Here is a 21,682-nt window from a genome sequence, read left to right as displayed (position 1 = left end):
AACCTGTGAAATAGTTGATCTATCCGGCATTAATGTGTTGAAAGTGTTTGATGCGTGTGTGTGTGACGTGAACGTGTGTGTGTGTGTGTGTGTGTAAGGGCATTCACGAAATAGTGATTTTTAGTATTCTAATTATTCGACCTGAAAGTATTCGAATAGACGAATATTCGACAGGACTGGCCAAACTGTCAAATGTAAGCAAGAGGCGAACTTTGTGAAAATAGCCGATCTACGAGGCGTTGTGAGCATGTAGATCTGCTATTTTCACAATATTTCTCTGCGGAACCGAGTCACATTAAATGTAATACCTACAATTCCAAGTGCTTGTCAGGGTGGGGGTCCCCAGTTCAAATATGTTTATTTTGGGGGTCACGGCCTAAAAAGGTTTGAGAACCCCTTGGTATAGAGCATTAACAAATTCATCCACCATGGGCATTGACAACACATTCGTATGACTTCCTATCTAGCCAAGCTTTATAAACTATATATTTCTTAAAGAGAAAACAATAAGAAAAAAGAAAAATATGTGAATATTCGACTTCGGTGAACAACGTCGAATAGTGACTTCAATATTCGAATATTCGAATATTTGGTGAATGCCCTAGTGTGTGTGTGTGTGTGTGTGTGTGTGTGTGTGTGTGTGTGTGTGTGTGTGTGTGTGTGTGTGTGTGTGTGTGTGTGTGTGCGTGTGCGTGTGCTGATAGTGATTGTGTGTCAGCAGTGCCCGTTAGTGCTCTCACAGTGTCGAGGAGCTCTGTCTGAAGTCTTGGAGGATGTCGGCGGTGTAGACGGAGCTCGGCGGGCTTCCGGTGGACGACTCGGCGGCGGGGGACCCCGACAGAGACCCCCCCACAGAGCACACAGAGTCCCTGAAGGGGGAGGGGGGAGACAGAGCCAAGGAATCCTCCAGCAGCGTCAACTTGCTCTGCAGCGTCAGATCCTCCCCTCCCTCCTCCTCCTCGTAAATGTCCTCGTCCCTGGTCTCGTCGAACGCGTAGCTGCGCAAGAGGTCCCGTTCCTCCTCGCCCTCGGACCCCTCCTCTCCGAAAGCCCCCTGCAGCGGGAGCCGAGAGGCGAGAGCCGAGACCAGAGGCTGATCCGTCGCCGCTCCGACCTTCAGCACGGGGACGCCGGAGGTGTGCGTGTCCACCACCGCCCCCTGGGGGCGCTGCTCGGCGGCGGCGCAGTTTGCTAAGCGAGTCGGCAAATGGGAAGCCGGCGTTCCCGAGTCGGAGTCCGGCAGCTCGGGGCGACACGCTCCGGGGCGGGTGGTGGGGGCGGGGGTCCACACTAGAGGGCGGTGCACGCCGTCCCCCTCGCCGCCGCCGTCCTCCTCTGCCGCGTTGCGCAGAGTCGCCTTAGAGTCGGGTGGGTTGTTGTTGTGGGGGAGGAGCTGGGGGTCTGTGCCAAGGTCATGGGCGGCGGGCTCACAGCTGTGGGGGTCGGGGGTGTTAGTTAGGGGCCTGATGACCGCCGTCTGATTCCAGCCGGCTTCCTGTTTCCTCACATGCACAGACAGTCTGTGCCACACATTCCCCCCCCTCGGAGGGTGTCTTGCACCTGATTCAGACCATGACACAGACTTGCCATTAGAACTATAAACGAGATAAAGACCCAAGTTACTATCGCGGGAAAACAGGGAGGTGTGGTTTGCAGACAAAACAACATCAAAACAACAGTTGACCAACAGAACAGCAATATTTCAACATTTCTTAACCCAGCAAGCACGGTCAGGACCGGGGCCAATCAGTGACGTCTCGATTAGGGCCAGATCACAGCCCATATGGGGATGATATGGACTTCATTACCAGGACGTCATATGGACTTTTTTGTTTGAGAGGATTATTGTTATTGTTTGTAATGTTAGTTGAAATATGAGCATATAAGGTTATATTCTGGGACATATCTAACTAGTTATGATATTTATCTGACCTAGAATATCACCTGATTTCAACCAACATAAATCCTGTCAAACAATAAAGTCCATAAGACGTCCTGGTAATGACGTCAAGATCGTCCCCATATGGGCTGTGATCTGGCCCCGATCGAGACATCACTGATTGGACCGTGCTTGCTGGGTAAGCCTGATTTATACTTTGTCGCAAGCCGGAAGTTGACGATCTACCATCACTCACGCTCGCGATGAGGTGTTGTGAGCTTGTAGATCAGCAACTTTCGGCACGCGGCATCGACTTATGACGCATGAGTATAAATTAAGCACAACGCATGTTAAAATACTTGACATGATCTTACGTTAATAGCACTGCACAGGGTCTGATCGTTAGCTCCAAACATTTAACCAATGGTGGCACTTCACACGTTTATAGTGGTTCATAATGTGCCGCAGGGGAGAGCATTATGAACAGTGTCAGAGCCATTCAGCTGATTTAGGCCTAGAATTATTGAATGCTTTAACCAGTGAAAAATAGCAGATATACAAGCTCACAGCGCGGCACGAGTGCCGCGCTGCGAGCTTGTAGATCTGCTATTTTTGAAAAAGTCGTGAAAATGTGTGCAAATCTTTGAATATATGTATTTTCAAAGTGAACGTTTGTAACTCAAATTTTGCTTCTGGGTGGTCCCTGGAACTAAATATTTTGAGATGGGGGTCCGTGGCCAAATACATATAATTTTGGGGGTCCTTCACATGAAAAGGTTTAAGAACCACTGACATAGTAGTCTCTCAAGAACAGACTAACTGAGCTCCAGTTAAGTGAAAAGGACCTTTTCTTTGACGATGGCTGGCCAGATTGCTGACATAGAAACATTGTTTTTTCAAAAAATCTTAGAAGGATTCAAAAGACACTTATAGAATCGGGTCAAAATTCTAATTTTCACGATTTTTTCAAAAATAGCAGATCTACAAGCTCGCAGCGCGGCACTGAGCTTGTATATCTGCTATTTTTCAATAGTTAAAGCATAAAATAATGATACACAATAATGTGTACCCGTTCTAAATGGGTTAAATCTGTGCATCTTTAGTGCTTATCGAGCTGAAATGTGCCACATGCACTCGCAACATATTTTCTGCTAGTGCTCAAACCGGCCTGAAAATGACACACAGTTTAGTGCAAAGTGGGGAGAGGATGTGATTAGTGAGGGGACGACAGAGAAGCATTCATGCTGAGAACTGTCAAAGGACCATATGGCATCACGACGATGCCGTTGTCTCTTCACAACATCAACCACATATTGCACATAAAGGTAGACGCTTTTCTGGGCTTTTCTTTTTTAGATCGCTTTTAATTTGGTTCTTACCCACTTCTTTCATTACATTTCATGTTGAAAAGGTGTGTAAAACTACACCCATCCTTGCATTACAAGCCAAATTGACAGTAGAATTTCAAGACTGGATTTTGTCTTTTTTTTTTTTTTACTTTCACCACTTTTAACCTAGCATTAGGGGTGTAACGATATAGTAACTGTATCGAAATATCGTTTTTAACTTAAACATTTTGAAGTATATCGAAATGGAAACAGCTAAAATCGAATCGTATCGTTTTATTTTGTATCGTATCGAATCGGCAGTGCAAAGAATCTATTGTATCGATACTACAGTACCTACTTGAGCATTGTATTTAGCATTTTTAAGAAGAAAAATGAAAAGGAGTGGTTTAATTACTTTTACTTTCCATGTAGCTACACCGGCCTATCAGAGATTAAATGTGTGTAATCTCTGGGTTCATGTCAAGGTGCAGGTTTTTCAATATACAATGTCCATGTATTTGGCAGATAATCACAGTGTTTACTTAGTTATATCCATAATAATACATCTTTCCCTTAAAAACCTGCTCTATCCACACCTTTCACACAGATTTAATGTCTTTGCTAAATAGTTACTATATCGATTTTAAATCATTGAATCGAATCGTATCGTATCGCCATGAATGAACCAATATCGTCCGTGTATCGTGATATGTATCAAATCGCTATTAAAATGAAAATAGCTAATCTACAACCTCTGTGAGCTTTAGATAAGCTATTAATGCTATGCAACACCGCTGTATGACAAACTATAAAGTAGGGCTTAAGTGGTTAAGCACTGCATTTTATCTGGAAATGGGATCTTATCGCTGCAGTCAAGTTTAGTCAAGGTTAAGTTTATGTTCACGTAGTCTCAGTAACATTTGAATGAGATGTGAAATGTGAATATACACAATATAAAAAAGGAAAGTGGAAATTACAGAAAAACGGTCTACAAGGATATGTGGTCTCAGTGTGTGAATAAACGATGGAATGCCGTGATGCCAGTACGGTCCTTTAAATGTGAGAGGAATTCAGAATAAACCAAAACCAAAAGGGTTGCAAATGTCCCACCTGGAGGCTACGTTGTCAAAGGGTATTATCTGGCTGCCCAACAATCTCAACAGATTTCTCTAAAGCAGTGTTTCTCAACCACTGTGCCTGGGGACCTTTGGTGTGCCCCTGAGAAGGGTCAAGTGTGCCCCTTGAAACTGCTTGAAAGCCGGTATTGTATTTATAATTTTAAAAATGATTCAAACTAGTGAAAACAGCTGATCTACAAGCACACAACGCCTCGCACCGCGAGGCGTTGTGTGCTTGTAGATCGTCTGTTTTCACTACTGTTGTGCGACAGCCTTGTATGATGAAGCAGGGCTTTACTTTGCGAAGAAACGTACACATTTGAAACTTGGAGATACAAGGTTTCTTCCCGACAGTGACGATATTTACGCCCCTCTATTATGTTGGCGTGCCCATGGATTCTTGGGACATGAAAAGTGTGCCCTTGCAGAAAAAAGGTTGAGAAACACTGCTCTAAAGAGACTTTCACCCTACCAGCCACATGGGCAAGACGGCAAACTAACCACCAAATGTCTGCTAAACAGTTGGTCATTTGACTCAACCATCATTTGGCTGACAAAATGACTGTACATCCTGTGTTCATTTCACTCTGAGAGTGTAAGGGACCATTGTTCAACTCTCAGATTTAAATGAGCACTCAGGAATTTACTATATACCAGATCCCTCTAGATCAGGGGTGGGCAACTTTGATGATGGCCTCACCATCATCAAAGTTGCCCACCACTATATTTCCACCTTCACTCCAGAGGGCCACATTGCATATTGCTACGTCCTACTATGTCATTCTAGTATCTCATACAAAAGAAGCAAAAATGGCAGATCTACAAGCTCAAAACGCATCGCGTGCGATGCGTTTTGAGCTTGTAGATCGGCTATTTTCGCTTCTTTTGAATTGAGTCCTGAATTAGTTTTTGTTGTTTTTGAATTGGAATCCTGAAATGTAACATTTTTATCTAATTTCAAATGCATTTAGTTAAGTTAAATAGTCATGTTAACTCTATGAACCTATATACAAATACATTGGACATAAAAAAATACATTTTAATACTACTATACTAGCCATTAAGCTACTAATATTGACTGACGGAATCAAAGCAGGTCATGGTTGGAATGGTAACAGCTGAAATCAATAATATATCAGTATTCCGGTATTAACCTGCGGGCCGCATTAAGAGAAGGTGGGCCTTTTGCCCATGTATGCTCTAGATACTGCACCAAGATATTTTGACAGAGTAGCTCTCCAGGCCAGGGGTTCTAGAACCCTGAGCCTAGACATTTGCCAGGCTATATCACTCCATCAGACCAGTACTCTATACAGCTTAAAGTTGTTACAACACAGCGTTGTAAGGGTGAAAGACAACACAGAGAGATAATTTTAGTTGGACCCGTCTCGTTCTTTGTCCAGTTGCTTACTTTAAGACAGTTGTTGCTGTGTCTTTGCTGCGGATCTCAACAGAGTTTTATGCAAGTCTTATATTTAACCACATTAACCCTGGTGTCCCTATATGGGGTATGCCTTTATAAGCAATAATGCCCCCCAAATGGCCCTGGCCTATATGCTTAATGTATACTCCATTGTATACCAGTGTCATGCGACGAAAACATAAATTATTTTCGCCACAGGACACTGTCGTACAACAAAGTATAAATCAAAGCGTAAGTGGGGTCTCAATAGAAGTGTGTTGGTAACATTTAAGTGAGTTAAAAAAATACCTTAATCATCATTAGAGATCACCAGCATGGTCTACTGGTCTCAAATTAATCAATACCCAAGTTACACTTGGGTAGCCTTTATTAAATTGAATCTCCATTGACAGCCAAGTTATATTGTATTCTAAGGGGGCAGGGCATGTGTCATATCTAATTCTTCCTCTCATTTATAAACTGTACCATCTAAACAATTTGACAATAAAGACTGACATGAAACACATTGAGGTGCTGAGAAGAAAATAAACTGTGTTGATAGCAAGATGCCTGAAGACTCAAAATCATCTCTGCATTAAAGATTCCACAATATGAATTCACTCTTACATTCTTTCACTCTTGTCATCGAAATAATTATCATTTACGGTACAAATATTCTACGCATGATACTGCCGATTCACAAAATAAAACATTAGGAGATCACTAGATGATTCACAGCCACCATTTGAGTATTCAGGCCTCAAATTATCATTTGATCTGCACAGACACCCCAATAAGCATCATTTAGTAGTGCAGGGTTCCCCAATAGGCGGCCAGCGGGCCATTTGCGGCCCGCGGGGGGCTACTGTCTGGCCCCCACCAACCCCAGTAATAATGGTGGTATAAGAGCAGCAACAACACTAGTATGTCATCATTGTCGGGTGGAAACCTCGTATCTCCAAATGTGTACATTCTTTAGCAGAGTAAAGCCCCGCTTCTTCATACAAGGCCGTCGCACAAAAGTAACAGCAGATCTACAAGCACACAACGCCTCGCGGTGCGAGGCGTTGTGTGCTTGTAGAACGGCTGTTTTCACTAGCTTAAATAATTTTTAAAATGATACCGCAAATGCAAAACGAACGGTTTTGGACATACAAGATTTTCACCCGACAACAATGATATCTGAACTGTCGCTGGAGTAGCGTGAAAGCCACCGTCGCCCCCTGCAATGTTGTGGCCCTCGGCATGGTACCCTAGACATAATTCAGCCCTGGGAGGGAAAACTAATTGGGGAACCTTGTAAGTAGCGTAACATAAAGCCTCATAGAAGGTCACTCACTTGGCGTTGCCAGATCCAGTCTTCTTCCGGCGGAACATGTTGAACAGGCTGCTGCTCCCGGCGGGAGTCACGGACTTCCCGTCTCCGACGTGCATGCGCACCACGTCCGACGTGGTGAAGGCGCTGCGCACGTTCTTCTCGGGCTTGGCGATGATGATGTACATCTTGGGCGAGAACATGCAGCTCAGCGCCACGGTGACGCTCAGGCTGACGGAGAAGGACGTGGTGATGATCTTGTAGTTGGAGCCAAAGTAGATGGGCACGAAGGCCAGCCAGATGATGCAGGTGGTGTACATGGTGAAGGCGATGTACTTGGCCTCGTTGAAGTTGGCGGGCACGTTGCGCGTCTTGAAGGCGTAGTAGGTGCAGCTGAGGATCAGCAGGCCGTTGTAGCCCAGCGGCGCCACCATGCCCACGTTGCTGGTGTTGCAGATGAGGTAGACCTCGCGGATGCTCGGGTAGGACTTGATGGGCGCCGGCGGCTCCAGGACGATGAGCGCGATCTCCAGCGTGAGCTGCACGCTGATCAGCATGGAGGCGATGACCACCTGCAGGGCAATGTTGTTTTTGACAGCAAAACTTTCATTTAGTTTTTTAGTCATAGTCTTTTGAATGAAATATAATTTAGTTTTAGTCATAATTTTAGTCACCTGAAAAGTTTTAGTTTTAGTCTAATTTTAGTCGACTAAATCTACAGTTGATTTAGTTAACTAAAATGTATTTTGGCAGGCCTTGATGGCATCGTAATGACTGATTTTACACTTGGTTGTGTGCTGAAAATAGCCGATCTACAAGCTCACAACGCGTCGCGCTGCGACGCGTTGTGAGCTTGTAGATCGGCTATTTTCAGCATGCAACACCCGAGAGCAACCAAACATAACATGACTCTCTTCTCCACTACTCCCTCCCTATAACGTTTTAGTCCAGTTTTTATTGTGTTGACGAAATTGTCAATACATTTAGTCTTAGTTTTAGTCATCACAGCATCATAGTTTATATTTCGTTTTCGTCAGTGAAGAAAATGCAGCCGACAAACATTTTTTTCGTCACAGTTTTAGTCGACCAAATCAACACTGCACCTGGGCCCAGGCGCTCATGAAGCGCGGCTTCTTGGTGCAGATCTTCTTCTTGCTGCCCGCCAGGATGCGGGCGATGCGGTTGGTCTTGGTCACCAGGGCGGAGTAGCACATGGCCGAGGACAGGCCCACCAGGAGGCGCTGCAGGTAGCAGGAGACCACGGTGGGGCGGGCGATCAGCGTGAACGGGCAGATGTAGCCCAGGAAGATGCCCGTCAGGATGATCAGGCACAGCTCGCGGCTGGAGGACTTGACCACGGGCGTGTCGCGGTACTGGATGAAGATGAGGGTGACGAAGGCGGTGACCAGGATGCCCACGCAGGAGAAGACCACCGCCACGATGGACTCGGGGGCCGACCAGTCCAGGACCTTCAGAGGCAGCGGCTGGCAGCCTGGGAAAGATCGGAAGGAAAGATTACCAGCCTGATTATTGTGTCTCTATGGCAGGGGTTTTCAAAGTGGGTGACGTTTGGAATTTATTTGGACACTTGAAGAAATATTTAGTAGGCCTATCATTTTAAACTTGGAAGTATAAAGTTATTTTCAGTCAGTTCTAACCAAAATGGCTGAACGTTTTCTTCCCGCAACATAATCACTAAAATATCGTCACTGTCAGGCAGAAACCTCTGTCGCACAAAACTATAGTGAAAACAGCAGATCTACAAGCACACAACGCCTCGCGATTGTGTGCTTGTAGATCGGCTGTTTCACTAGTTTAGTACATTTTATAGATGATAAATACAAAACGAACAGTTTTGGGCATACAAGGTTTCCACCCGACAACGACGATATGCTATAAAGTTAAGGTGCTGGGAGTGAAAATTATAATGTAGGGGTGCTTCGGATTCAAAAAATATTTATGGGGTGCCCTGAGACAAAAACGTTTGGGACCCCCCCCCCCCCCCCCATTGCTAGCCACACCCCTTTACATTTTTGAATGGAGTGAAACGAAATGTCAATTGAGGCTGAGTGTCAGGCTAGCCAAGGACCCCTTAGTTGAGAAAGAGATGAAGCAGGGACCCCCAGATTCCATATAGTTTCATCGTTTGACAGCACAATCATCAGTGATTTTGGAGTCAATTTGTGTTTTCAGATATTTACTTGAACCGTCAATACTTATAAAACTTGACCTTTCACTCTGTACTTTTGCTGTCTGCTCTTTTTTCCCTCTACACCAAAGCTTGTTGCCGAAAATAGCCGATCTACAAGCTCACAGCGGAAGGCGGTGTGAGCTTGTAGATCTGCTATTTTTGGCTAAAGTTCTCCGAATATGGACACTAGGGTTCAAGTGGTTCATTAAAAAAAGGAGAAAAAAAGCTTTCTATCACACAAAGATTTGGAGGACCCCCTGTAGTAAGTCTGAGGACCACCTAGGGGTCCTGGACCCCCTGTTGAAGACCCCTGTTATACCCGTTACATTTTTTGTCCCCCATCATAAGTCATAATAGGTCTGTTTTACTGATTACCATAAAAAGTACTTAAAATGTACAGCCCCTAAATACAGCAAGTACAAAATGAGAAATCCTTTTTATGTCCATAGATTATACATAACCGAGCAGTACAGTCCCTGCTATAATACCTGTAGTCCCATGGGGGCTACCCATATGTATGTTTAAGTTACAGGATCTTAAATGTGTATACACACACACACACACACACACACACACACACACACACACACACACACACACACACACACACACACACACACACACACACACACACACACACACACACACACACACAGGTATTCTTTTAGAAAACATCAGACCATATCAAGGAATAACGATGCAGAAGCAGGAGAAAAGAGCAGATTTAGAGACACCGGGGAGGTGATAACGGTAATGGAGGTGACATCATGACACTTCAAAGATGGCCCTGTCATTCGGGAGAACTAATTCACACACACCGACACAAAAGCTGTAGCCCTGTCAGAACTCACGCATGTGTGTGTGTGTGTGTGTGCGTGCGTGCGTGCGTGCGTGCGTGTGTGTGTGTGCGCGCGACCATGCGTGTGCATGTGTGTGTGTGTTACTTGTGCCTGTGAATATTTGATCATCATAAGTAATGATTCATGACACACTAGTAGTATATTTGTCATCCAGCACACAGAGGAACTTCCTGCAGCTTAATGGAAGAACGTTGATGTCCCTCGAGTCGGTTTAAAAGCCCACAAATTATGCACCGCTCCTAATAGCATTACAGTCACTGCCATCACAGCCAAGGCCTACGCATAGGGAAAACCACAGGCATTTGTTCAATATGAAAATGACAAGAACCAGCAATCTATCAATCGAAATGTAGTTTTCTCTCATTAGGTTATCTGCCTCATTAATCTTTCCGAAATTAAACCAAATGTGAATTTGCATGGTATAAAAATATACTGCAAAAGATATCACTTGGTTACAATTCTATGAAAGAACTGCACTCAAAAACAGGGGTGTCAATTGGGTATGGCAGGGGTATGCAGCTGCCATACCCTGGGTCCAGGGGGTGAAAATAAAAGTTACTTTTAAATATAAATCCACGAATGTCTCTTAGTCTATCTGTTCTGGTTATGTTGTTAAATTTACAGTAAAATAATTACAAATGCAAAATTTTACAAAATGGTCACTTTAACAAGGTATTATAATTATATTCTCCACACTTTTATTCTCCCCATCTTGAAAAAATGGTATATTCCCAGGTTCCGCAGGTCAGCTGCACAGGTGCAATGCATTATTCTTAATTGTGGCACGTTTACTAACATGCCAAGTTTAGCTGCACTTGCAACCGTTCCAGGCTGCCATATCCAGCCCAAGAAACCGTAGAAACGGGGGAAAAAATTAAATGTAAATAAATGTATCATGCCTGTTGCTAAGGTATGGCAACATGACTGGCTTCACGCGCGTGCAAGACACCAGTCATGTTGCCATACCTTAGCTGCACTCCTGAGAACTCTTATCACCTTTTCTTTTGACCACCCAGCTTAGCTTATCTGGACATCAGACTGACACACGGTCCAAATGGCCAAGGTTGGCAAAGATGAAAATGCACTTATCTTTATCCTTTCTCACAAATCCGTTATGCCTCTAAAACCTATACTGTCATGCCAGAGCTTTAAGTAGCTTTCCGTTGAATAATTCAAATACACACTCACTCCTGCTTACCCCTTCTCTCAGCGCACTCTGTCTTGACCTCAACATAAAACAACAAATGGCAAGGGATCTCAAAGGACCTTTTAAAAAGCCACAACCAATTGAATGTATAGGTCGACGTAAAAACATATTCACACAAGCTCTCATAATCAGAATGAAGGGGGGAGGGGGGGGGGGGGGGGGCAGGACTCTGGCTGTGTTAATTGCTCACCCGGGAACTGAGGGCATCTCTCAGCTCAGCAGCTTGCTGTCTAAATAAATGCTGGGCCGCAACAAATGATGGAGAGTAGGGATGGGAATCGGAATCGGCCAAATCGGCAGGTATGATATCAAACCGGCCGAATCGGTGACCGGTAGGTCACTGACATAAATACCGGTTTTATGCCAATTGTGTCTATGGCACTGCACAGCATGATGCTCTGGTCCTGTGACTAAAGTAAACATTAGCAAGTAGCAGCCAGTCTACTTAGTGGCAGCCTACATAATACAGATGGTGCTGATTACCTTTGCAATGTAAGGATATATTCCATAATACTGTGTCAATGTCGTCTCCAAAAAGAAGGGGGAAAAAAAGCATGCGTCACCTGCTTTCCTCCTGCCTAGTCCAGACGGTCATATTAGACTGGATATTGTCTGTGATTTTGGATATTGTACTATTGTGATTGATTTGGCATTAGTGTTCTTCTAGCTTATTGGTACTCAAATTGAAGTATGTCTTGTAGGCCTACTTGGCCTGAAAAAAAGGGGTATTGGAGCAACCCTATTTTCTAGTTCTTAGCTAAAGAAATCGGTATCGGAAAAATTGTTTTTGGCAGGTCAGACCTTCATAAAACCGGGGGATCGCTATCGGCCAAGAATTTTGCAATCGGTCCATCTCTAATGGAGAGGCAAGAGAAATCGTACAGCAGCCTGGCAGAGAGCCAACTAAGTGAAGAAGTGTTTGGCAGGTAGAGAGGAGAAGGGGGAGGGGATGTTATCAGCTGAGAGAGCCGCTGATGGAAGATTAATATGACAAAACACATACTGTATGGATATATGGTGTTGAAATAGAGTGTGATGAAGAAGTGCTATTTATGTTGCCTTGTTAGGGTGGTTCTGAACTGCTGAGGGTCGTCTGGGTTGATTGGGTTAGAGAGAGGAGAGATGGACTGTAAAATACTGAGCGTTCATTTAACTCCCGCTCTGCCAGGAACTGTGTATTTCCCATAGACTGAAGAGATTATAGTAAAGGGTTTGTTTAGGCAAAAGCATGATACCTATCAGAATGGAATAAGAGATCTGACTGATACATATTGATCACTTGACTCCAGAGATAATGTGTAGCAATTTGTGAGAATCTGTAGCATACCAGGGTTGTGGCACTTCTGTATGCTTTGACTTATTGACCTGTATGCGATTTAAAAAAAAAGGGGAGTTTTGAAGAGAAATGGCAGGAAATCGAGTTAGGCACTGTTATAGAAAAATATTAATATCCAGTCAGGGTGAAGTCAACCATTTATTGAAGAAGATTCATCAGCATCAGAGAAACAACATACAGCATACACAGCATAGAGAGCTCTGGCCTGCTGGCCAGAGCTTTGCCCTGTTGGGCAGAACTCCTCCTGAAGTGTCATATGGGACACCTTTTATACACCAAAGTGCTCTCCCTAGACGGAGATAGAATCTAAGCATCTATACTAGTACCATACAGTTTATAATAAGGCTGACTGGTTAAGTTGCAATGACCATGTATAGTATCACTTAGTACAGGTTTTATGCTGACACAGAGGAGAAGTGGAGGTCACAGTCCATGGTTGTCAGCTGTTAGATTGACAGCAGCAGGTACATCTAAATGTAGTAGCCTAGTGAGATTTTCTTGTAGACTACATACAGTACACTTATTTGTTACACTATAAATATTACTACCACATTCCATCCTTTTTTTTTGTGAATGAATACTCTATTCATTTACATACAACAGGATATTTATAGAGTGCCAAATCAATAGACCTTTCAGACAATTACATGTTGATATAGCAATTTAAATAATTAATTCATGATTTCCACATGATAGCTATATGTTAAATAGCTATACGTCCGCGTTCCACGGCTAACACCTTTGACTTAAGGTATTACACGTCCGAGTTCTATACGGCAAACACCTTCTATCATGCAAGGTATTTCTAGTCTACCACGGTTCCCCCGTGAAGCTATAATTAAATAGCACCCTGAGTTACACAGGTACTGTTTTTTTCTTTTCTTAAACAGAACTTTTCCGCTGAGATATGAGAAAGTTAGAATTTAGTAAATGTGAATCTATATTTGTTTGTACTTTGAAACTCTGTTTTACAAAATCAAGAGCCCGCATGTACTCCCGTCTGACTCAAGCGTTTTCCTTGACAGTCACCACGTTCCCGGAGCTGCCTGACAACTCTTCAATGTTGAAACAACAGAGTTTAGACTATAAAACCAAATATTCTTACATTAGTGGCAAATGCCTTGTTGACTCATATTTTAGATCTCAACTTTTAGCTAATATTATTCCTATATAAATTACTCAGCTTCATATCAAACATATAATTGTTGTAGTCTTCATGGCGTTGTCCTCCATCTGCCCATCTTCATTTGGCTTATGGCCTGTGGTGGTTAGCTCTGCTTCTGTTGGATCTCCACTGGGCTGGGGGGCTCCAGTTCAGTGGCTCTCACACCGCATGTGTGTCTCCTTGGCTTCGTCCCCTCCTACTGTGGCAAAAGTCATGTTGGTGTTCGACATGGTGTCGATTTCGTCACCTCCGCTGTCAGTCTGTGTTGTTTCTTGGTGCCCGACTTGCTCTCCATGTTGGTGAATAGCAATCTGCCCTCCTTGTCACCACAGGCTGCAGTCATCACAAGATTATTGTTAATCTGTGAGGTCTCGACCTTGTAGATCTGCTTGAAAGTCAGTTCTTGCTGGTTTTGCATAGCTTGCAAGTTGCTTCTGTAGCGGTCTCCTCTTTGTTCTTCATGGTGGTGGACCTGCTTTAGGTCTGCTTTCAAAAATCTCCTTTCCAAAAATGTTCCTTCAACCCAGAGTTCTTTTGACCAAGTATCCATCTATGGTAAAGATGAAATATTGGTCCCTTCGTGGTCGCCAACTGTTATAGAAAAATATTAATATCCAGTCAGGGTGAAGTCAACCATTTATTGAAGAAGATTCATCAGCATCAGAGAAACAGCATACAGCATACACAGCATAGAGAGCTCTGGCCTGCTGGCCAGAGCTTTGCCCTGTTGGGCAGAACTCCTCCTGAAGTGTCATATGGGACACCTTTTATACACCAAAGTGCTCTCCCTAGACGGAGATAGAATCTAAGCATCTATACTAGTACCATACAGTTTATAATAAGGCTGACTGGTTAAGTTGCAATGACCATGTATAGTATCACTTAGTACAGGTTTTATGCTGACACAGAGGAGAAGTGGAGGTCACAGTCCATGGTTGTCAGCTGTTAGATTGACAGCAGCAGGTACATCTAAATGTAGTAGCCTAGTGAGATTTTCTTGTAGACTACATACAGTACACTTATTTGTTACACTATAAATATTACTACCACAGCACAAATGGGTGCGGCCTAAATGGAGAGTTGCATCATGATCCGAGGAATCCGATTCAACAGTTATACGCCAGAATGTGAAGTGCTACCATGAGGCCGATTTGAAAGATTTGGGATGGCGGTTCTTAATCTAAACCATAACCCTTTACACTACTGCATTTTTGTGTGCTGATTTGTATTGTTGTTTGTTTCTGTGTACAGTTCTGTAGAAAAGAATGTCTCCCAGTAATAGATCTAATTATAAAGTAATGAGCCAGTGGCAGTGAGGAGATATGGACTGTAGTGTTAAGTTTGAGCCCCCAAGATCTAACAACAACAACATATGACTAGCGATTTCTGTATTGTATGTTATTGTTGCAAGAATGAAAAACATGACACCTACTAGGGCATTCACGAATAGTGATTTTTTAGTATTCGAATTATTCAACCTCAAAGTATTCGAATAGTCGAATATTCGACAGGACTGGCCAAAATGTCAAATAATAAGTAAGCAAGAGGCAAACATTGTGAAAATAGCCGATCTACATGCTCACAACGCCTTGCATTGCGAGGCCTTGTGAGCATGTAGATCTGCTATTTTCACAATATTTATCTGCGGAACCGAGTCACATTAAATGTAATACCTACAATTCCAAGTGCTTGTCAGGGTGGGGGTCCCCAGTTCAAATATGTTTATTTTGGGGGTCACAGCCTTAAAAGGTTTGAGAACCCCTGGTATAGAGCATTAACAAATTCATCCGCCAGGGGCATTGACAACTCATTCTTATGACTTCCAATCTAGCCAAGCTTTATAAACTACATATTTTTGAGCGGTGGTCACACAGTCTCCTATACGTGGCCGTGTGTGTATGCGTCCGTCCGGCCGTCCGTCCGTGTATGTAGCCTCAAGCCTGCAGTACCTTTTCTGACCACACATGTTAAGGGAGGGGCGCTGTTGTTCTCACACACACACACACACACACACACACACACACACACACACACACACACACACACACACACACACACACACACACACACACACAGGGGAGAAGAGTGGGTCAGCATGTGTGGTCAAGTATTATTATTATTATTAACAAACTGAATGTTTTAGGGTCAAATAAATTAGAGTGTGTGAAGAAACTACAGCATTGTAAAGCACACTAACCCCGCTGCACCCACCCAGTAGTGCTGTTGCACAGCCTCCACGACCACCGCTCAGTTCACACGGGTGTGATTTTTTAAAGAGAAAACAATAAGAAAAATAAGCTGATATTCGACTTCGGTGAAAAACATCGAATAGTGACTTTGATATTCGAATGTTTGAATATACGAATATTTGGTGAATGCCCTAACACCTACTCTGAATACCTGCTGACGGGTATTCAGAGTAAGCAGGACGTGGGATGGAGACAGTGCCTCACTTACCCTCCAGCTCATCATCAGGACGTGGGATGGAGACAGTGCCTCACTTACCCTCCAGCTCATCATCAGGCCACCATCCCAGCTCGCAGGCTTTGCACGTGAACTCATCCTGGACGATCTCGTTGTCCTTGCATGTCGTGCAGATCCAGCAGCAGCTCACCTCACCTTTCCTGATCACCTGCGCGCAGACATTAGAGAAAGCACAGCCGTTAATCCCAACACCAGCAGAGGCTATGGTAAGGAACAGAACAACATGGAATACAAATACATAAACCAGTAAGTCAGAAAACTACAACATTATGTCATTAGCCGCGGTGAAGGGCTATCACCACAAACCTAAACATCTCTCCTCTGTTTTTACTTTCAGACATCTCCCCATTCTCCCCCGTTCACTGATTGGTCGATCTTGACGAATCACTGTCCCTGGTTTCAGAGGCACGGACTCACGGTGAGTCTGTGACTATTATGGCCTCCACTTGTTTTCTCATTTTAGGTGATAGCTTATCACCTAAAAGTTGAGGTGGTAGCTCTTCACCTTTCACTATGATAAAGCTTTAAGACGCCTAGGGCGACATGTCTTGGCCATCTTACCCATATGTAGACCCCTGGTTGCCATATATGGAGATCCATGTACTGTATATGGAGATATGCTGTGAGACCCCAAACATGATTTCTCAGTTATTCGTTATTCAGTTATTCGTTATGTGAAAGTCCTATGATGTCTATGACATCTGACATCATACATACTATCCCTTGTATGTCCATATATGGAGATCCCTGTCTGTAGAACCAGCCACACAGATATGGGCTGTCTTGGTCATCTGCCTTGGCCATACATGGATTCTGTTAGTGTGGTATGTGGCTGATGTGGCCTATATATGTGGGCATTCCCATATGAAGTCCTGATAGATATGGGCTTAATATTGATGACATCAGGGATCACTATATATGGGCATAAAAGGGATTCTGTTAGTGTGGTTCCCCTGACATCACAGTGATGTCAGAGTGTGATGTCAAACCCATAGACCGTGGCAAACCCATAGACCGTAAAAAAGTGTACACGGCCGGCCAGACGGACGGACGGAGACACGATATGTTTGTTTCTCATACTAAACTGCGACGTTCGGTCACATAAAAAATTGAGACGTGATCTAAAATAAATACATTAATAATCAGATATCAAGAGGATACAAAACAATAACGTTGTGTTGGTGCTTTTCAGGGAGTAGCTGCCTCCTTCCTGAGCTCCAGACATACAAAAACAAGGCCAGACGAATTTACACTCTGCTCACGCACTAGATGTTTGTTACTGGTGCAGGGATATGTAAAAGAAGGGTGATGATAACTGGGGCAGCAAAACAAAGCAGGGAGACAGAGAAGCAAGAGTCTGCAGGACAGAGGATGCATTCCCCTCTCAGGGGATTTACTGTATGTCTGGCCAGAGAACGGATGAGGCGAATCAGGGCATTTCCTCCAGCTACGCTCAATACCTCTGTTTCTATTTACTGGGAGGAACAGGTTATCTCATCCAAGGGGGGAGATGAGGTTTTCTAAAATTTGAACAAAACCAAACATGATAAATGCTGCTATGTTTAAACTGGAATCTTAGTAATAATAAAAACAATTGCATTGATGAAAATGTTTAGATATACATTATTACTATTTACGATAATATTTTGCATAGGCATATACAGTATATACACATGTTTGCCAAGCTTTATAAACTATATATTTTTTAAAGAGAAAACAATAAAATAAAATAAAAAAATAAGCAAATATTTGACTTCGGTGAACAACGTTGAATAGTGACTTTGATATTAGAATAGTTGGTGAATGCCCTAGTGTGTGTGTGTGTATAATTTATATATAATATATGCACATGCACACACGCATTATTAATTTATTTATACATTTAATTATTTATATATGTATTATTTTCTTGATTTATTCAGTGTGTGAAACATCTTTTCAACAGATGCAGAAAGGACTGGTTCTGGGTGTGATCCACCTGGACTGAATCTCTCCCTTTGCAATCCTTGATGTTTGTCTCTACTTTCCCTATGACTCCCTGGGCCCACACTACAGGGGCCTTTTCCACCGGCAAAGAACCGGTTCCAGAACCAGTGCCGGTTCAACTTTCTTGGTAACCTTGGTTCATTCTTGCGAACCGGCTTGCGTTTCCACCAGATTGAACCAGAGCCAAGTATTTGGCTCTGGAACCACAAAAACCAAGGACTTTGTGGTTTCCGGTTCCGAACCAACTTTTACGGTTCAGAACCAACTCTGGTTCTTGGTGGAAAAGCGCACCTCTGGTTCATCCCATAGGCGGGAGAAAGAACCAGAACCGGTTCATTGCTGGTGGAAAAGGCCCTACTGTGTCCTAGACCAGAGACTCCCAGCCTCCCCCTCTGTCAGGACTGCAGACTCATTCCCCATATTCCATCCACAGAATGAAACGCACCTCTTCAGACTCTACTTCACCCCTAGCACTGCTCTTTCCTCTTATCATTTCTTGTCGCCCTATTTTTGGCTCGAACCCGCAACACGCTGTCAGGCATCAGAGCCTATGTGTGTATGCGACTGGACCACTAGGCCAGCAGGCGCCCCCCAGAGACACGAGGTTTCTGTCAGACAGTGACGATACTATATGTTATTGAGTGATCAAGTTGAGGTAGCAAGTTGAGGAACCACCACGGCATTGGCGGCCACAAGTGCTGACATTTTTACAATTTTTTGAGCTAACAGAGCCTGCCTGCTTGCTCAGGGGATAAATTGAATCTTGACCCTCAGGTCAACATTCTGTCAGATCCTGTGTCTTTAGGTGAGACTTGACCTGACATGACACGATCTTAAGGTGGTTGCACACTGCACTGCGTGTTTTCGTTGCGTTTTGGAAATCCGAAAGCCGTAGGCCAGGGAGAGAGAGAGGAAAGAGAGAGAGACCAAGGGACTCAGTGGGACAGCTGCGAAAATCGGGAAAAATCAACCCTGGTCCGAAAATAAATACGAAACGGGCGGCAGTGTGCAAGCGTGATTGACATAACGTGAGGTTGATTGTTTTATTCACGCACTCCGAAATTCACTCTGATATTCGGCCCGAAAAACGCAGCAGTGTGCAAAGACCTTAAATGTCTCAATAGAAGAGCAGGGTGACAAAATACAACCACCCTGATTGTACAAGTTATATTGTATTAACATACTCTACCATGAAGATTAGACAACATTACAGTTTATTATTTTCTTTTGTTTGCACTAGCAGCACTTTGAGAATTATTATTTTAGGCTTAAGTTCCTTTATTGTGCACTTTATAGTGCATCTTTCTGCTTATTACTTTAGAATGATTATTTTGCAACTTTTTGTCCATCTGATATGATATATTGGAAAACAGTTGATAGTAAAAATGCAGCTTCTGATACTTAGTCATACTTCCCTCTTTTTGTTATCTTTCTGTCACCGGTTTCCTGACAGAGAGTGAAAGACTGCAAGTAGCAGTGTCAAAATGTTATGTGAGATGGTTTGATAACTAAGGCCTGTGCAGGTACCTTAATGCATGGCTTGTCAAACTTACTGTAAGGGTCTGGTGGTCCCAAAGACTATCATGCTGGGACCCTTTAGTTTGTATTTATCCTGACTGATCAGCTGATCCATGTGCTTTCACTACTTAAAGGACAACTTTGTTTTTTTACAACAAGGGTTCATATTTTAGAGAAAAGAAAATATGAGTGTTAAAATGTTTTCATTTACTTTTTTCTATCGTTTTAGTGATGTTAAATAATGTATTTTTAGACACAACAAGCCCATTCCCAAGATGCACCGCAATCTTTCATGGGCAGATGTGACTTATGGGGGCTGGTGTAAATAGTAACAAAGACATTTCTGGCTTTTGTGTCGAAAAATACATATTTAGCCACTTGTACGCATGCCCCCACCCACTGACATCAAAAAACTAAAATCGCTAAAACAGTAGAAAGCAGTAAATGAAAACATTTTAACACTCATCTTTTCTTTTCTCTACAATCTAAAATATGAACCCTTGTTGTAAAAAAACAAAGTTGTCCTTTAATTATTTATATCAAAATAGCCAGTGGTGGCTTAAGTAAAAGTATTGTAATGTTTAGCAAACTGAGTGGGGAAGTTCGCCTCCAAACGGAAGTTCGAACCCCGGCCCCCCACTCAGCAGACAAGGCAAGCAACCCGCAACGCCAAGAGAGCTAGCTCGCTTGGTGGAGCGAGTTACGACCGCATCTCTTGCAGGGTCGTTACAATATCAATTCTGCTATATAGAAATACTTAGTAAAAGTATCAATTCTGCTATATAGAAATACTAAGTAAAAGTACCAATTCTGCTATATAGAAATAAGTCCGGAATTCAAAATGTACTTGAGTAAAAGTGAAAAAGTATTGGCATCAAAATGTACTTAAAGTACCAAAAGTAAACGTACTCAATACTCATTATGCAGAATGTCCCATTTCACAGGTTCAAAATGGATGAATACTCTTTTCTGAAAATAGCCGATCTACAAGCTCACAATGTGTCGCATATAGCGACGCATTGTGAGCTTGTAGATAGGCTATTTTCAAATGGCCGAAATCTATATAGGGCTGAAGTGGTTAATGTATGTTTAATAATAATCAAAATCTACAAGGGAAGAGAGCACCAAGCAGATCTCAGGGAGTCTGTATTCTTTCTTTAAGTAATAACATTTTGGACAGTTTATACAAAATGATCAAAAATACTTGTGATTTTGTTTAATTAAAGGTTTTTTTCTCCTCAACATTGATCAACAGACCCAAAAACCTGACGTAAATGATTGATTGGAAGATGTTATGGGATGATATGGGCCTAAAAAGTTTGCATTTGTCCTATTTAAGTCATAGGGGCCTTTCCTTTGGAGGTTGCTGCTCAAGAATCAGCATTGTTTGTTATGACTCTCGCTGTAAATGTCAAGAAGACTTGTGTTATAAAATGTGTGATAGACCATTTTACCGTGCAAGACACTCCCACTGACTATCCCTCTACAAATTGCCAACAATGTCACACATTCATTAATGACTGGGCATACACGGTCCAGCCATATGCTAGCTTTCACTGATGTTACTTATACTATGCAGATCTATGTTGGTTAATCACGTGTTTAGCAGTTACTTGTTTACTTTACCCTCTATTTAGTTGACCATTTAGCCCAGGGGTGGGCAATTATTTTTTCCATGGGGCCACATGAACAACAGAAAATGTTGTGGAGGGCCGGGCCAAAAGGCAGTGCTCCCCGCAAGATGTGCTCCCCGCAAGATGTGCTCCGAGGAAACTAAACACACAGCTATACCTCCGACTTAGTAAGGAGTAAATAAATACTTAGCAGTCCAATTTTTGATGAAAACCCGGCCTTCGGCATCGACTTTTCTTTTTTTTAGCCACTTTAGCCATT

General features: G+C 43.1%; 1 protein-coding gene across 1 annotated transcript in view; it reads right to left on the bottom strand.

Moving 5' to 3' along the window:
- Nucleotides 1–736: 736 nt before the first annotated feature.
- Nucleotides 737–21,682, bottom strand: part of grm1a (glutamate receptor, metabotropic 1a) — a gene marked incomplete at both ends in the record, with an annotated part of 84,588 nt that continues 63,642 nt past the window's right edge. The window contains 4 exons of the mRNA XM_080744163.1: nucleotides 737–1,595; nucleotides 7,067–7,614; nucleotides 8,146–8,534; nucleotides 16,307–16,433. Coding sequence (XP_080600289.1) covers nucleotides 737–1,595; nucleotides 7,067–7,614; nucleotides 8,146–8,534; nucleotides 16,307–16,433 — 1,923 coding nt within the window. The remainder of the gene's footprint in view (nucleotides 1,596–7,066; nucleotides 7,615–8,145; nucleotides 8,535–16,306; nucleotides 16,434–21,682) is intronic.

Source organism: Nannobrachium achirus, assembly GCF_963921795.1.
Source record: "Nannobrachium achirus genome assembly, chromosome: 16".
In the NCBI taxonomy this organism is placed as follows: domain Eukaryota; kingdom Metazoa; phylum Chordata; class Actinopteri; order Myctophiformes; family Myctophidae; genus Nannobrachium; species Nannobrachium achirus.
This window is presented reverse-complemented; position numbering and strand designations above follow the sequence as displayed.